General features: G+C 35.7%; 1 protein-coding gene across 1 annotated transcript; it reads left to right on the forward strand.

Annotated features, from left to right (window-relative positions):
* Positions 1–4,568: 4,568 nt before the first annotated feature.
* Positions 4,569–16,653, forward strand: LOC142351671 (stabilizer of axonemal microtubules 1-like). The gene is made up of 4 exons (XM_075403812.1): positions 4,569–5,199; positions 11,193–11,894; positions 14,926–15,101; positions 16,007–16,653. The coding sequence occupies exons 1-4, from the start codon at positions 4,571–4,573 to the stop codon at positions 16,480–16,482; spliced, it is 1,983 nt and encodes a 660-aa protein (XP_075259927.1). The 5' UTR covers positions 4,569–4,570; the 3' UTR covers positions 16,483–16,653.
* The last annotated feature ends 416 nt before the right edge of the window (positions 16,654–17,069 follow it).

Consider the following 17,069-nt stretch of genomic DNA (forward strand, 5'->3'; position numbering starts at 1 on the left):
TCTTTGACAAACCGGCTTTGCAGAATCTTGTTTGGTGCACTTTGCGTACTACTACTACTACTACTACTACTACTACTAATACTACTACTACTACTACTACTACTACTACTACTACTACTACTACTACTACTACTACTACTACTACTACTACTACTACTACTACTACTACTACTACTACTACTACTACTACTACTACTACTACTACTACTACTACTACTACTACTACTACTACTACTACTACTACTACTACTACTACTACTACTACTGTTTCAACACTTTAATTCCAAATATGAAATAAAGGCACGGTTGGCAACAAATACAAACAAAACAAGAAGAGTTATTTGTTTGGTTATTCTGTGAAGTGCTGTACGACGAAATTGTTGAAGGCATTCTTTGACCCGGTTGCTGCTTTCTCCTGCAATCTGGTGAACGATACTTTGTTTCGTACACAGTCTCCTTCGATTTGACTCATCCACGTTTTCCGTTGCCCCCCAGGAGCGCGTCTAGCATGGACGTATTGATCGGGCGGGTCCCAATCGAAGGCACTGCGGGCTAATCTTCCTGGTTCCATTCTCTGGATGTGTCCGTACCATTTTATCCGTTTGAGCATGATCATCGTGGATAGTTGGGGCATTCGTGATCTTGACATAATTTCTTCGTTCGTTGCTTTCTCCAGATATGACACACGTAGAATTCTCCGAAGACAACCACAGTGGAAACTCTCAAGTTTTCTCTCCATTAATTTTGAAAGAGTCCAAGTCTCTGAGCTGTACAGCACGGCTGATAAAACGAGTGCTTTGTACAAATTGCACTTGAGGTGCACGCTGAGCTGCTTGCTCTTCCAGAGATTTTGGAAGTTAGCAAACCGTTGTCTACCTTCTGCAAGTTTGCAATTGACTTCCTGCAGGTCTCCATGCTTGAGGCTGACATATGATCCGAGATACTTGAACGCTTCTATGTTTTCAAACTCGTTTCCGAGAACATCTTGTACTTTGCAGGAAAACACGCGTGTGGCAACTGCTTTAGGTTTGCCACAGTATCTCGATTGGTGAATTTTTCGGCCATTGACTGTTTTGAACTTTCTTTCACACTTGTCACATGTAAGGCTCGCCACTAGTTGCTCGAACTTTGACTTGTCGACGACATTCTTTGACAAACCGGCTTTGCAGAATCTTGTTTGGTGCACTTTGCGTCCGGCAACTGTACTGAATTGCCGCTGACAATTCTGACATCTTAAAGACTCTTGGTCAGCCACCACTGACCGACTCTCATTTTCTAGCGACTCTGAATCTGCTACCGCAGATTGTTGTTGTGAAGCTACCAACGCTGGCTTAGCCATCGCTAAGCTTTTCAATCTTAGCTTCCGGCCATCTTGTGTTTCGAACCAGCCCGCTTTTTTTTTTCGTTCCCAGCAGCACCTCCGTGCTGATGGTTAGTCGTGACTGGCTAGATGTTTCTGCCAGGAGTCCTAGTTTGCCTTTATGTGTTCCAGTGAGTATCTCCACGTTCTGTTGGATACTAGGCACTGCAACAACATTTGGGCTGTCGCATTTTACGCCCATATTTTTTGTTTTGGCCACATTAATCTTCAGACCAGCGGCTTCCGCAAGGGCCTCGATTCGATGTAGGTTTTCTTGCACCTCACTGTCTGAGACCCCCACGAGAGCAACATCATCAGCAAAATCTAAGTACTACTACTACTACTACTACTACTACATCATCAGCAAAATCTAAGTACTACTACTACTACAACTACTACTACTACTACTACTACTACTACTACTACTACTACTACTACTACTACTACTACTACTACTACTACTACTACTACTACTACTACTACTACTACTGCTATTACTACTACTACTACTACTACTACTACTACTACTACTACTACTAGTACTACTACTACTACTACTACTACTACTACTACTACTACTACTACTACTACTACTACTACTACTACTACTACTACTACTACTACTACTACTACTACTACTACTACTACTACTACTACTACTACTACTACTACTACTACTACTACTACTACTACTACTACTACTACTACTACTGTTTCAACACTTTAATTCCAAATATGAAATAAAGGCACGGTTGGCAACAAATACAAACAAAACAAGAAGAGTTATTTGTTTGGTTATTCTGTGAAGTGCTGTACGACGAAATTGTTGAAGGCATTCTTTGACCCAGTTGCTGCTTTCTCCTGCAATCTGGTGAACGGTACTTTGTTTCGTACACAGTCTCCTTCGATTTGACTCATCCACGTTTTCCGTTGCCCCCCAGGAGCGCGTCTAGCATGGACGTATTGATCGGGCGGGTCCCAATCGAAGGCACTGCGGGCTAATCTTCCTGGTTCCATTCTCTGGATGTGTCCGTACCATTTTATCCGTTTGAGCATGATCATCGTGGATAGTTGGGGCATTCGTGATCTTGACATAATTTCTTCGTTCGTTGCTTTCTCCAGATATGACACACGTAGAATTCTCCGAAGACAACCACAGTGGAAACTCTCAAGTTTTCTCTCCATTAATTTTGAAAGAGTCCAAGTCTCTGAGCTGTACAGCACGGCTGATAAAACGAGTGCTTTGTGCAAATTGCACTTGAGGTGCACGCGCTGAGCTGCTTGCTCTTCCAGAGATTTTGGAAGTTAGCAAACCGTTGCCTACCTTCTGCAAGTTTGCAATTGACTTCCTTCAGGTCTCCATGCTTGAGGCTGACATATGATCCGAGATACTTGAACGCTTCTATGTTTTCAAACTCGTTTCCGAGAACATCTTGTACTTTGCAGGAAAACACGCGTGTGGCAACTGCTTTAGGTTTGCCACAGTATCTCGATTGGTGAACTTTTCGGCCATTGACTGTTTTGAACTTTCTTTCACACTTGTCACAGGTAAGGCTCGCCTCTAGTTGCTCGAACTTTGACTTGTCGACGACATTCTTTGACAAACCGGCTTTGCAGAATCTTGTCGTCTTTTTACTACTACTACTACTACTACTACTACTACTACTACTACTACTACTACTACTACTACTACTACTACTACTACTACTACTACTACTACTACTACTACTACTACTACTACTACTACTACTACTACTACTACTACTACTACTACTACTACTACTACTACTACTACTACTACTACTACTACTACTACTACTACTACTACTACTAAAATTCTATTACTATTAGTTTTCCGTTGCGGTCGAATTCTTGTAATTTTTTCTATTTTTTGTCTTCTCAAATTCCTCTCGTTTGTTCCATTTTCTTACGCTCAAATACTACTCAATTCTTTATTTTTTGTTCACGTACTTTTCAACAGTTCCGCTCCTTCCGGTCAACTTTCAGCTCATTCAGGTCATCTCTTGCATTTTTTCGATCGGAAATTGAGCTGACTGCTTGACTTTAGATGGCATCCTCTGTAACCAACAGTTCCAACAAAAAAGCGGTCATACCAGCAAAAAAGACACTGATCGACACTTCGTACTTAAATTCCCAAAGAAAAAGACAAAAACCAATGAAAACGACGAAAAAGACGACATTTGACGCTTTTTAAATAAAATACCAACGAAAACGACAAAACGACAATTTTCGGCACTTCATATAAAAATGATAACAACAAAACCGAAGACAATCGACAGTTCTTACATTAAAAACTGTCCAAATCGACAAAAATGACGCTTCTTGGGTCTTTGGGGCTTTGTCGCTATTTCTCAACACGGGTAAAGTTCCGCCATTTGTTCATCATTTTCAATCACGAGTTTGATTGATTTTCAACAAAGTGAGTCCTTTTCCTGAAATTGGTTGTTGAAAAATTAAACCTTGCAGGATTAAAAAGCCGAGCTTTTTTCGTGTTTTCCGCACTTACAGTTTATTTTCCCATTGTGTCTCTGGAAAACAAAAATTGGTAACATTTGGCTCATTGTAATGCAAGTAAATCTTGCAAATAGCGAGATTGATTTGTTTTGATTGCAAGTACTTGCTACGAGAAACGTAATTTTCAACTATTTTCTTTCTAGGATTTGTTAATTGATCGCTAGGCTAAGAATTTTTTTTTCAAATGCGGGTTTTTTTAAAATTTCAAATCAAAACATAAAAGAGGAAATTTCTTTAAAATTTATAATCAGTATTGTACATAAAACGTTATTGAGTTTAGAGCAAACTTTCACTGATAGTTTGAAACAGTAATTCCAATCAAAAAAATTTTCGCACACTGTTTGTATATGAGTTACATCTACTAATTCTCGAACGTACGAAAAGACTTTTTTCTTTGATCGCAAAAATGACACGGGAGATAAAATTGGTTTGCTTTTAAAATGGACGTGTGGCAGTTTTTCGTTTCATTGTTTTCTTGTTGTTGCAACGGCAAAAATTACAAAGGAGCGTGCGAAAACCAAAATCATCTGTTGATTATACGAGCTTCATTACAAAACTATCATTTTGAAGCGCTAGTTTTCAAATGTATTGTTTTCGATGCTAAGTTAAAAACCATCTGTTGAATATTAACGAGTGAAAGTAAAACCAAGCCAAAAAACAATTACTAGTTAAAACATGCAGCAGAAGACGAACAAAAACTCGGCGATTCGGATCACCGAGTACTCGAACAAGTACCGACCATACGAAATCGGAATGAAAACAGAAACATTCAAACCGAAGCCTCAACTGAATCGAGATACTTCAAAACTGGATGATGCGACCACTTTCAAGACTGACTACATCCAACACCCTCTCCAGCCGAAGTATGCTGGAAAACAGGACATTTACGTCAAGCCAGATGGAAACATGGACATGATCACGAGTTATTACAAAGATTATCCTGAAAAATCCATGGAAAAGACTGCTTCCTTGAAGCCTCAGTACAATTACAGCGGAGATGAGGTCCCGTTTGAAGGGCAACCGACTTACAAGGAAGACTACAAAGCATGGAAAGCAGCGAAACCTGAGGCAATCAAAAAGGATAAACTCTACATACCTCCTAGTGCGTCAATGGAGAACCGGACAACGTTCAGAACCGATTATGTGCCCCTAGATTTGCCTCAGACTAAGAGTTTTAAGCCGGATAATTTAGCAGCGGTGTCTAAGGAACCCTTTGATGATCTGACCAATCACAGAATGAATTACATCAACCATCCTCTGCCAGAGAAGGTGTGGAGAAGCAAGGAGGAGTACAAACCATCCAAGTAAGAATAATTAATTTGCCTAGTTAGACAAAAAAGGGGCAAAATTTTGAGCAAAGTGTCCCAGAAAATCTTTTTCAGCGCCTACAAAAATATAACATTTTTTATTTGCGTTTATTCTTAGTTTGTATTTGGACTCACATTTGGTGCTAATCCCCGAAAACACACTTTAAAAAAGAATTTCGAATATTATGTCAATACAAACGGAATAACTATCGCATAAGCTGTTTTGACGCGTAAACTATTTTTCCTGTTTTGTGTGAGCTTAGTGTTTTTGAATAATTCAGTGCTCATCAATTCAATTGTGGATTTTTTTGAGGAAACTTCTAAAACGGTTGAGTGAAAGCTAATTTATTTTCCAAGAGAACCGGTTTGCGAAAAATACGTCCCTCCAAGTGCCGTGATGGAAAACAAAACCACTTTTCGGACAAATTATGTTGCCTTAGATTTACCCCGGACAAAGAGTTTTAAGCCAGACAATTTAGCTGCCGTATCTGTGGCTAAGGAGCCATTTGATGATTTGACGACCCACAGGATAAATTTCGTCAATCACCCACTGCCAGAGAAAATCAGAAGGAGCACAGAGGTGTACAGGGCAACAAAGTAGGTATGGTGAAAAACTCAAAATAATTTGCAAAACAAAAATTACGAGAAAGAAACAAAAATGGTTTGAAATTATCACATATATCAATGAAGACGGCAGGTTTGAGTGTCTATTTGTAGTGCGAAATTTTCCAACAAAACTTGCTCAAGCTTACCGAAAAATTTCGGTGTTCTTAGCCTATTATACTTAGAAATACACTCAAGTTGACAAAACAAACCTTTTGTCATTACCTTTTGTTCCGACCCCACTTGTGGGGGGAGGAACTATATACTCAAATGGGTTTTTTTGTTCAGACAATTTTGGCGGATCGATATATTAATCGTAGAGAAATGTGAGTGGTATCACTAAAAAGCTCGCCAACGTACAGTTGGGATATAAAAAAGAGTTTTTTGAATTTCTTTTTTTTCAAGGAGTTATCGAGGTTTAAATTTCTGTGTGATGCTTGGCATGTTTTGCTCGCTTTTAGCATAATTTTCGTTCAAATTAAGATTATTTCTCTAAAAATATTAATTCAAAAGTACATTTTATAATACAAATAGAACATTTTGTTTTTCTAACAGATGGAAGGCCATAAAAGGCTAGTTTTTGTCTAATAGGGAAGTTTACTATCAAAAAAATTGGATTTCTATTTGAGAGCTCTTAATTGAAAACAACATTTTCTGTTTTTTTTTCAAGTCAATTAGAGTCTGGTCATGTTTCAAATCAAAATTCTGTTGATGAAAATCCCATTTACAGTCAAATGATGCCCAGTGAAAAATAATTCGTTTTTAAAGAATCGCTCATTTTTTCATGGCTCCGACTATGATTTTTCGTAATATATTTGAATTTTGATATTCTTTTTAAATTTTTAGTAAAATTGTGTAGTCTTATGGCATCGACTCGCTGACTGAACGTGCAATAGGCTACTTAAGGAGCAATAAGTGAACCTATGTAGACATTTGAGTGGACAGCTTATCTCTGTTAGGTCTTTAAAAATAGTTTTTCCAAAAAAAGTGCTTTTTGAATATTAACAGATGTTAAACTTGTTTCTGTGAACTGTAAATCCAAATCACTAAAGACAGGGCGCACTTTTTTCCTAATGCAACCAAAGTTATTCTGTCTGGCGGTTTTATCTGCTAACATTTTGTTTTATATTTTGAATGCCACGAGTTCTCAAAATTTAAAAAAAAAATGAATGTTTTTTTTCCGTAACACTGGTTCCTTTTGAAAACTTATGACATTATCCTAATATTGATTTTTCCCATTGGCTTTGAAAAAATGTTCAATGGATCATAGATAAAGTCTTCAGGGAAAACCTTATGGTTTAAAATTCTTCGACACTTTCTTCTCGCACTTTCAACCTGAAGTTTCCGTTTTTCCTTGTTTTTACTGTTGTTTTCATTGTCAAAAGACGTATCGTGATGTCCTATTAATAACCTAAGAATGATTAATATCCTTGTTTTCATATCGAGGCATAACTTATGGAATTTTTCCATTTCCGTTGAAAACTATTGATTGTAACGTCAGTTAAATTTTTAAAAACAGTTTTTCGAAATATTTTGAACATAAATCGACATTAAACCTAATTTGGTGCAATCTCAGTAATGACAGAACAAAATTCCCTCGTTTTCTACTGCAACCCCAAACCTAATCTATTTGGTGGTTTTATCTTCTAACTATTGTCTTTTTGACTTCAACGCCTTTTGAAAATTTTTTCCAATTTCTGTTTTTTTCTTCATCTTTTTGGTTCCCATTGAAATCTTATCACTTTATCATATTGTTGACAGTTCCTATTGGCTTAGGAACGACGTCATATGATCATAGATACGTTGTTCAGAGAAAAACGTATGGTTTTAATGGTCTCGACACTGTCTTCTTGCTCTCGTCTACTGATTTTTTTGGTTTTTACCTGCTTTTGTTGTCGTTCTCATTGTCATACAATTTTTTGTGAAGACTTATTGATGATTTAAGAATTTCACCAAGTATGGCACCAGATCGAGGCATAATTGACAATAACTAAGAATTTATTGACTTCGTTTGAGAGCTTAGAATTTTCTTATGTCTTTGTTATTACGGCTTTTCTCAAAATTTTCGTGGTATAAAAATATTTTTTTGTTTGTTAGTTATTCTGAAGTCAGAATGTTATGGAAAAAAATTGCATTGTTGTTGAAAAGTGATTTGGAATATAAAAAGTTTTTTCTGATTAGTTCACTTTTAACGGCTTCGACACATCTCTATCTCTCTCTCTATTTTTTTCCAATTGGCTGTTTTCTCCTGTTTTTGTTTATTTTTTATGGAGTGCCAAAAAGAGTGCTTTTTATGGAGGTCTCATAATTTACTAACTGAGGGTTGAACGAATAAAGCTACTAATAGTAGTAAGTTTTTAGTTAATAGCCTTAAAGTTTATGATATTATTTCTATTCAAGCATTTTTTGAAACTTTTACATTTTGTTGTTATGTTTGTCAACTTGTATCTATTTCACATCATCGAGAGTCCCTTCTTGATACTTTTTTCACATTCAAATATTAGAGTGTCTATTGATACGTCAAAACTGATGTTTTGTTTTGAAGGACAATATGCGTTTTATTAAAAGTTTTGTAAGTAGTCAATATTTATGTTCATTTGCTCTTCTCTAAGCACTTTCGCGTAATACCAGATGCCAATGGTTTTCGATTCAAGTGCACATAATTAATCGCTAATAATAATTTTTACTGGAATTAATTTAACTAACATTTGAAAAAATCTTGAAATTCAGATAGCAGCGAAAGCTTTTATTGGCTTCAAAAATTTGTGATTTTAAAAAATTGTTTGTAACGTTTTCATTTTTTCTACATTTTTAGTCCATTTTGGTGGCTTATTATAACCAAAAGCAAGTCCTTGTAGTTGGTTGTTGACTTGGTAATTGTATCGAGAATCTTCGCGTTGAAAGCTAATGGTTTTAATGACGTTTGAACACATTTGGTTTCAATAACATTGGTTGATATTTCAATTTCAGCTCATTATGTGTTTATTGTCGTTTTTTGCCTTATTTTATTAATATAAAATCGTATCTGCTTTGTAGTAACGAAAGAGTTAATTTGTGTTGTTAAGATTTTATCTGTTTGTATTTCAACCTTCTCACTAGGTGCTTTTAAGTTTAGATGTTGAATTTTTGCCGTAGAAAATGTTTTTGTTTTTGCTCATTTTGTTGTTTGTTTTTTCTTCTCCGGCAGTCTTGTTAATGGCCAATCTTGAGAGCGCTGTAATGAGGCATGGCATTATTTAATTCATTTAGTAGTTTCTGTAACGAATTTTTAAATTCAAAGATCTATTTTTAATTTTCTCTTCATGTGGTTGACAGTTAAGTCATAAATTAGATGAGCACGTGTCGGAACATCATGTGCGAACGCACATTAACGAGCCTCCTTGTTATATATATAATCCGTGACTTTTTGTTAACTGGTACATAAGGTCTCGAATTTTCTTCAAACTTTGCTTACGACCACCAAAATGAATCAATAATTAGAGAGTCACTAAATAAGTGCAATGTTAAGCACAAAAATGTTCTGGAAATAATTATCCAGATGGTTACTCAGTGATTTCAATTAATAAAAATAACTTTTTAGAGAACCGAAAGGCTCGAAGAGTAGAGCTTCAAAGTTTCGTTAAGAGACCCCGTACCGATAACTTGTATGAACTCGGTTAACTTAAACCTCATACATTTTAAGAGACTTTTTGCAACTTATGATTGTTCAACTTATCAGAGACGCAAAGTAATCAACTTATGATTGTCTCAAGTAAAAAATAACATTTATTGAGGTGCACCAATTGTTCTTACATTCTCTTCCTTGAAATAGTACATTTTTTTAAGTTCAATTTTCCCAACCTTGACAAGTTTTGCAGTATTGTATCCGATGAATCAGCATTTTGATAAATCAGGGGTCATATTAAACTTAACTAAAATCACGGGAAACAGCTGAAAACGACAGCTGAAACGATATTGAACAAAGAGTCACAATAGAACTTCTCATTTTTCAAATCTATCTCCTGTTATGTGGTTTTCCTGATGTCAAATACGCCTACCTTGGTAAGTTATGCTTGCCTATTGCTTTAAACCAAATCTAGGCTTAAAATAATCTCAACACATTTTCTATTTTTTTCTAAAGAGTTTAGTGGAATTTAAATACCAGAAACATCAGAATTTTAATTTTTCTAAGGAAAATACTTTGTTCAAATATTCAATTTCAGTGAAGTTTGTAACTTATGGATTGAGTCAAATGTTTGAACTACTGGAGATAAAACAAATCAAGTGTTTGGTTCAGGTTCTTGTGAATTCACGAAAAATTTTTATTTTTACTCTTTTGGAACAAAGCATTTAAATGTGGTTTTTCAATTTTTGCTTCCAATTTTTGCCTAATCATCCAATTATTTCAGTACAATTTGATGCAAAAATAGACTGAAACAATCAGGGGTGAGAACCCAGTTGAATGTATGTTTATTGAAAACGATCATCTTGTTGGTTCTAAACAACAAAAATGCTTCTGTCAATATATTTCTAAATTATAGCAAATCCTTTTCTTCATAATTTAGATCAAGGTGTACAGAAAGCCAAAGTCCTTATTATTTCAAAACAATTCTAGCAAAATATTGTATTTAGTTTTCACGTATTAAGGCAGTGAATAACATGGATATCTATGATATTTTATCAAGGTTTAGTATGCACAATTCTGAATTTATGTCACTTAAATATTTGATTTAATTTGTGTATTATGAAGTGTAATTTGGATGATGAAATGGATCGCAGTAAACTGTTGAATATTAACTGAAATTGAGCACTTTGTGAACATTGAAATGTAATGAAGTTCAGTGATAGATGCTATAACTTTCGTATATCAGTGCCTCTGCACTAAAAAATGTGGACTTTTATCGACCAAAAATCACTTTTGTCATATTAAAAATGCATTTTAAGTCAATCCCGAAACACTTCGATTGTTTCGCTTCCTTAAATAAAAGAAACACGTTCAAATCTTTTTATTGATATTAATGACAATTTAATCAAAAGTGAATATAATTGTTCGTATTCAGAGCAGCGCATTCATCCAACGTTTTTGCACTGTTGTTGCTACGGCTTAGTTTAAGGGGTGCGTGCGAAAAAAAATACGTGCGTTCTATTCATTATATAATATACACAGATATATTCAGCTATCGTTTGAAAGTCCAAGTATATATTCAAACGATACGTTCAAACTAACGTATCTGTAAAAATAATACCAACACAATAATCATATTTTTCACCTGCGTGTTCTACGACTATTACCATCATAGACCAAGACCATAGTAAAAACATATTATTGATAAACATAAACAGTGTAGTAGTTATTACTTTATTCGCTTTAAAGTACTAAAAATTAAGTAAAAGCTAATCTAATACAAATTCGAAAACATGCCTCAGAAAGCGTGCATATGTGAGATTTGTAACTGTGGTAGACATAAATGCCCTGTTCATCCGACTAGGCCCAAAAACGACTACCAAGAATGCAAAATTACCGAGTATTCAAACAAGTACCGCCCGTACGAAATCGGAATGAAACCGGAAACATTCAAACCGAAGCCTCAACTGAATCGAGATACTTCAAAACTGGATGATGCGACCACTTTCAAGACTGACTACATCCAACACCCTCTCCAGCCGAAGTATGCTGGAAAACAGGACATTTACGTCAAGCCAGATGGAAACATGGACATGATCACGAGTTATTACAAAGATTATCCTGAAAAATCCATGGAAAAGACTGCTTCCTTGAAGCCTCAGTACAATTACAGCGGAGATGAGGTCCCGTTTGAAGGGCAACCGACTTACAAGGAAGACTACAAAGCATGGAAAGCAGCGAAACCTGAGGCAATCAAAAAGGATAAACTCTACATACCTCCTAGTGCGTCAATGGAGAACCGGACAACGTTCAGAACCGATTATGTGCCCCTAGATTTGCCTCAGACTAAGAGTTTTAAGCCGGATAACTTAGCAGCGGTGTCTAAGGAACCCTTTGATGATCTGACCAATCACAGAATGAATTACATCAACCATCCTCTGCCAGAGAAGGTGTGGAGAAGCAAGGAGGAGTACAAACCATCCAAGTAAGATTAATTAGGTTGCCTAGTTTGACAAAAAAATGGGCAAAATTTTGAGCAAAGTGTCCCAGAAAATCTTTTTCAGTGCTTACAAAAATTTAATATTTTTTTGCATTTATTGGTTTGTATTTGGACTCACATTTGGTGCCAATCCCCGCAAACACACTTTAAAAAAGAATTTCAAATATTATGTCAATGCATACGGAATAACTATCCCATAAGCTGTTTTGACGCGTAAACTATTTTTCCTGTTTTGTGTGAGCTTATTTTTGAATAATTCAGTGCTCATCAGTTAATTGTGGATATTTTTGAGGAAACCCTGAAACTGTTGAGTGAAAAGTTAATTTATTTTCTAAGAAAACTGGTTTGCGAAAAAATAGTTTGCAAAGCATTAAGCTTTAGTTTAAGCACATTAACACACGATGAAGATTGCTTTTGGCCATATTGGTAATATTCATTCACAGAATCCCATTTTAAAATTGAAAAAACAAGGAAGCTCGGTAATGTGCTTTCACACATAATGTTTAGAACCCGCAAATCCGCATTTTCAACTCATTTGTCTGTCAAATGTGGGACAAAAATTCAGATACGCTGAAAAAATTATTGTTGCATTAGTAAAAAAAAACAGTTATTCGTTCGAACCACTCTATGAACTGAATACAGCCGCACCAAAGGGCCAAAAGGATCTGCCTCATTATTGGGAATACGAGAAAAGACGAACAACAAAAAACAACAACAGAAACAGATGTTAGTTAAGGCCAAAACGCTGTTTCAATTCATAAAGAAATCTCACCTAAATTGTCCATCGCTAGAAAACAGATGGGACCGGTAGTTAATGGGACGTAATAACTGGTCAACAAAAAAGGGGAAAATTATAAAAATCATTTTCAAATTATTTCAAATTTAATAAAAAGTTATCAAGTTTTTACTAAAAAGTAGCAAACAAATTCATATTTAAACTCTTTAGGAATCTAATGGGAGCAGTCATTGGTGTGACGAATTATTAAGACTACAAGCGAATACAACAAAATAGCACGAAGAACCATAAAACCGGGCAAAATTATAGAAAATTACATTATGAAAAACATATTTTTTCTAAAACTCCTACTTTTAAAGTCATAAAAGCTTTAATTCCACCATAAAACTGCTAAAATTTTTGATGTTTAATCTACCTAGAATGGGATGGGATCTGTTAGTAATGAAATTAAACTACAAGTAGGAAAAAAGAGAAAAATTCAAAATATAACTTAAATTTTACTGAAATCAAGTGATTTTACTGAAGCTAATTGAGTTTTTGATTTTTGATACTATGTCGTACGACTACATAAAGTCCAACAAATGAACGAGCTCGATAATTCACAGGAGGTTTAAACACGGAACACTTTCCCAATGACACAAGAATAACAATAATTTCTCTGAAAAAAAAGCTGCCACGTTTATTGTTTTTTTGTGAGTGAACATAAATGCGATTTGACATTAACTGATATAGATAGGAAGTCCTGTTTGTCTCCAAATCAATTACAAAGGAAACAAGAAAGTCAGAAAAAGTTTAATTTGGAAAGTGACTCTGTATAATCTTAGTTCTCCTTGATTGTTAAAACCCACGATCAGACCAAAACTGGCCTTGTTGCTTTTGTGTTTTCAATAAAAAATCCTAGATCTCCAGATATAAGCATAATACCTAATTAGCCAGAGAGATCTTAATAATTCAAAAAATAAAATAATTCGATTTTCGGATTTTAAAAGCAAGCAAACAAACCGCAAATCTAAGTTTAAAAACCTTGGTCAGCAGTTTTGAGCTCTCTGCTTTGGACAAAATTCCAGCAAAATAGGCTGATCCGTAATCTAAACTAATATATTGTCAATAACCATCAATTCTATAACCAAAAAATTAATGTTCAATTAAATCTCACATTTCTCAAAATTTCTAATTTCCGATGTCTGTTCATTGAAAACGTTTCCTTACGTGCCATTGATTTCTAATTTATATAATTGAAATAATTGAGTCTTTTTAGCGAAAAAAGTCGTTTTTTCTCATCGCGGAATAATGCAGATAATGAATTTTTTGTAAATTGAATACGGTGGCCACAGCGAATTGAGTTCTTCAACATAATAAAGATGGTGGAAACACTGTTTAAACTTTTTATAGTTTATTATGCCATGAACAAAATTCTGCTAGAACAGAATTTCATTGCATAGAACGAATTTTTAACAAGAAGTATTTTTAACAAGAAATTCAGAAAGTTGCCAAACATAGTTGCTCGACAGGTGCTAGCGCTGTTTATCTTAAGGCTAAATATCCAAGTTCTTAAGTCCGATTCTAAACGTTTTTAGGGCGCGATCCGTTTTTATGATGAAGTATATATATGTTTTTGTTGTAGAATTTTTTTAACATAACGAGTTAAAATTAAATTAAAAAGTTCTTTAAGATTGTGAAAGAATGTTCGAAAGATTTTTTAAACGATTTTCAATATTTTGACAATTTTTTTGATGTGAAGTTTGCAGGTTGAAGAAAACTGCCTTGATAACCTTAAACAAAATTCTAGCTGACATGCTTGTTTAATGTCAACGTTTCATACTGCAAAAATGTTTCATTTTCAATGCGAAGAATTTTCTGCTTTCATGGATGTGTCACCTATGAGAGCCATTTTGTGTCAATATTTCAAAGACACACAAAGTCAACTGCAAGTATCAGTACACTTTATATTTGATCAGGATGATAAAGCTTTTATGATAAAGCTTTATAATTTTGATTTTTGAAATAATGGTTTTGAATGGGCACTTGTGCTACTCTATGTTCTGAGCTTGGTCTATCTTGATTACTATCGTATTTGACAATTAAAAACTGAACTGTAATACTTTTTTGGCCTCCCAAACGTTCATTAAAGCTTGACTGATTTTGGAGAGTTTTGTACGGAAAATTCAGTATATTGAATTTTCGGACGCTTGCTTGAAAGAAAGAAATTTTTGTGAACTTCGTCGAATAAACTTGGTAAATGTAGGCATTTTTAAAAGTATTAAAATCTTAATTGTTCAGGGTTCCACTGGAGTCGCTGACTACAGCCCAGAGGGACTACATAGGCCACGCTCTTCCCAGGCAGGAGAACTTCAAGCCAAAGAACACTGGAGTGCACTCTGAGATGCCTCTGGATGACATGACAGAGTTCAAGGAGTGCTACAAACAGTGGCAGATACCCAAGAAGGACATGAAAGGTGGGGGGGGGGGTCATTACCTCTTAGAATTTAAACCCCTTGCGAGCTAGACAATTTATTAATTAAGAACGTTTTGCTCAGTATGCTTGCAACAGAGTTGTTTTCAGAACTGCTTCATTTTCATTTTAGTTGTGTCAACTTAGACCCCCTAACCTTAAACTTAGACCCCCTAACCCCCTCTCCAAGGCACATAAATTAAAAATATACTGGCGAGACAATGTTTTGCTTTTGGAGTATGTTACATGTTCAATTAGGAATAGAAATTTTGTAATCCGAAGAAATTTATTTTCTCATTATTTTCTCAGTATTTGCTTTGAACACAATTTTTTTCATCTGCTGTAAGAAAAAACAACAAAGTTTATCTAAATGAAGCAGCACCATATCATCAGCGATTGATAATTTATGAAAACTTACTCGAATGAACGAATTGCTGAAAAAGAGCTGAAAAACAGCGGAAATGAAACAAGAATCCCGATGTGATTCTTTTTCAACTCTAACGAGGCAATTTAAAAAAATGCTATTATCGAACCGAGATCCAAATTTAAACTGACTGACAATTATTTAAGGTCCCAGTTCCTGCCCCTTCCCCTTTAAAATCAGGATTGCTTGGTCCCGATTACATTTTGGATCATGATAACTGTTAGGAAGGGAGTTTATGCAAAAAATATAACGTTCTGAAATTGGGAGTTTTCCTTTCCACCGTTTTCGTTTTCTAGCTCGTTCTTATGTCTAAAACCAGGAATACCAAAGCTTTCTTGTTAAAAAAAAATCCTATTCGTTTCATGTTTATTTAAGTTGAAAAAATGTTTTTGTTTTTCTGTAGTTCTTTGTTGATGATTTTGGTTGTCGTTTTTTTTTGTTTTTCTCGAGTGAGAAGATTAAATATTGTTATTATTTGATTACAGTGAAGGATGCTTACGTGAAGCCAGCTGGAATCATGGATAGTACAACCAGCCACCGAAAGGACTACATCCCCCACCAGGTGCAACCAGCCCGCTCTCTCAAACCCCAGAATGTGGGCGGAGGAAACGATGCTCAATTCGACGACACCACCACCTTCAAAACCGACTACAAACCCTGGCAAGCAACTGGCGAGAGACGAGGTGATCCGAGTCGCAAGGCATACGAGATGCCGAACGTGCCTTTTGAAGGTCTTCCGACTTACAAGGCGCATTATGTAGAGCATGGTCTGAACCCAGTTAAGAGTTTCAAACCCGATAACTTTGTAGACGCCAGTCGGGCTCCGTTTGATGGGAACACGATGTACAAATCCGAGTACACTTTGAAACAGAACGAACCTTGTCCAGTTATTGAGTTGCCAAAACACGGCTACCGATTCTTTGAAACGAACACACAAGGCCACCAGGTGTACACAAAATAGTTGCATCTTCCAGACACTTATAAAGACATAGGTTTGTTTGGAGAGCCAATTAGAGACTGTTTTCTCATCAATTCTGTCAGTTAAGACTAATATTTGTAACATCTTAGTCGTTATATGTACTACACGCTTATAATTGGTCTAGTAAAATGAATTTAAATATTTGAGAACGTAGCACATTTGACATATATCGCAATCCAAAATTTGCCACATTAGCCAAAAGTTTGGGGTCCTTCCCATTCCCCCCCCCCCCCCCCCACCTTAGTGGTCAGATAATCTATGGCCCCGACTCTCATAGTAAACATAAGTTTAACCATAACGGGGGCTATTATTTCGGTGGCGTGGGGGACAAACGGATAGTTTAATTACCCTGAGCAAGACCGAGCACACTTTGTTCACTCTTGGCCACGCAAAACAGAACCAAGCCAGATCCTGGCTCGAATACTCTGAAGAGCGCCAACTCTCCTTTATAATACCTACAGAGAGGTTCCAAAACAAATGTTTTTTTTCATAGTCTGACTGTAAAAAGGTATGCGCCTCACCAAACAGACTAAATTTTGTCATGATCAGAGGGAGCAGACCAAAATAAT

This window comes from Convolutriloba macropyga, chromosome 13 (genome assembly GCF_964194025.1).
Source record: "Convolutriloba macropyga chromosome 13, txConMacr16.3, whole genome shotgun sequence".
NCBI classification, from domain to species: domain Eukaryota; kingdom Metazoa; phylum Xenacoelomorpha; order Acoela; family Convolutidae; genus Convolutriloba; species Convolutriloba macropyga.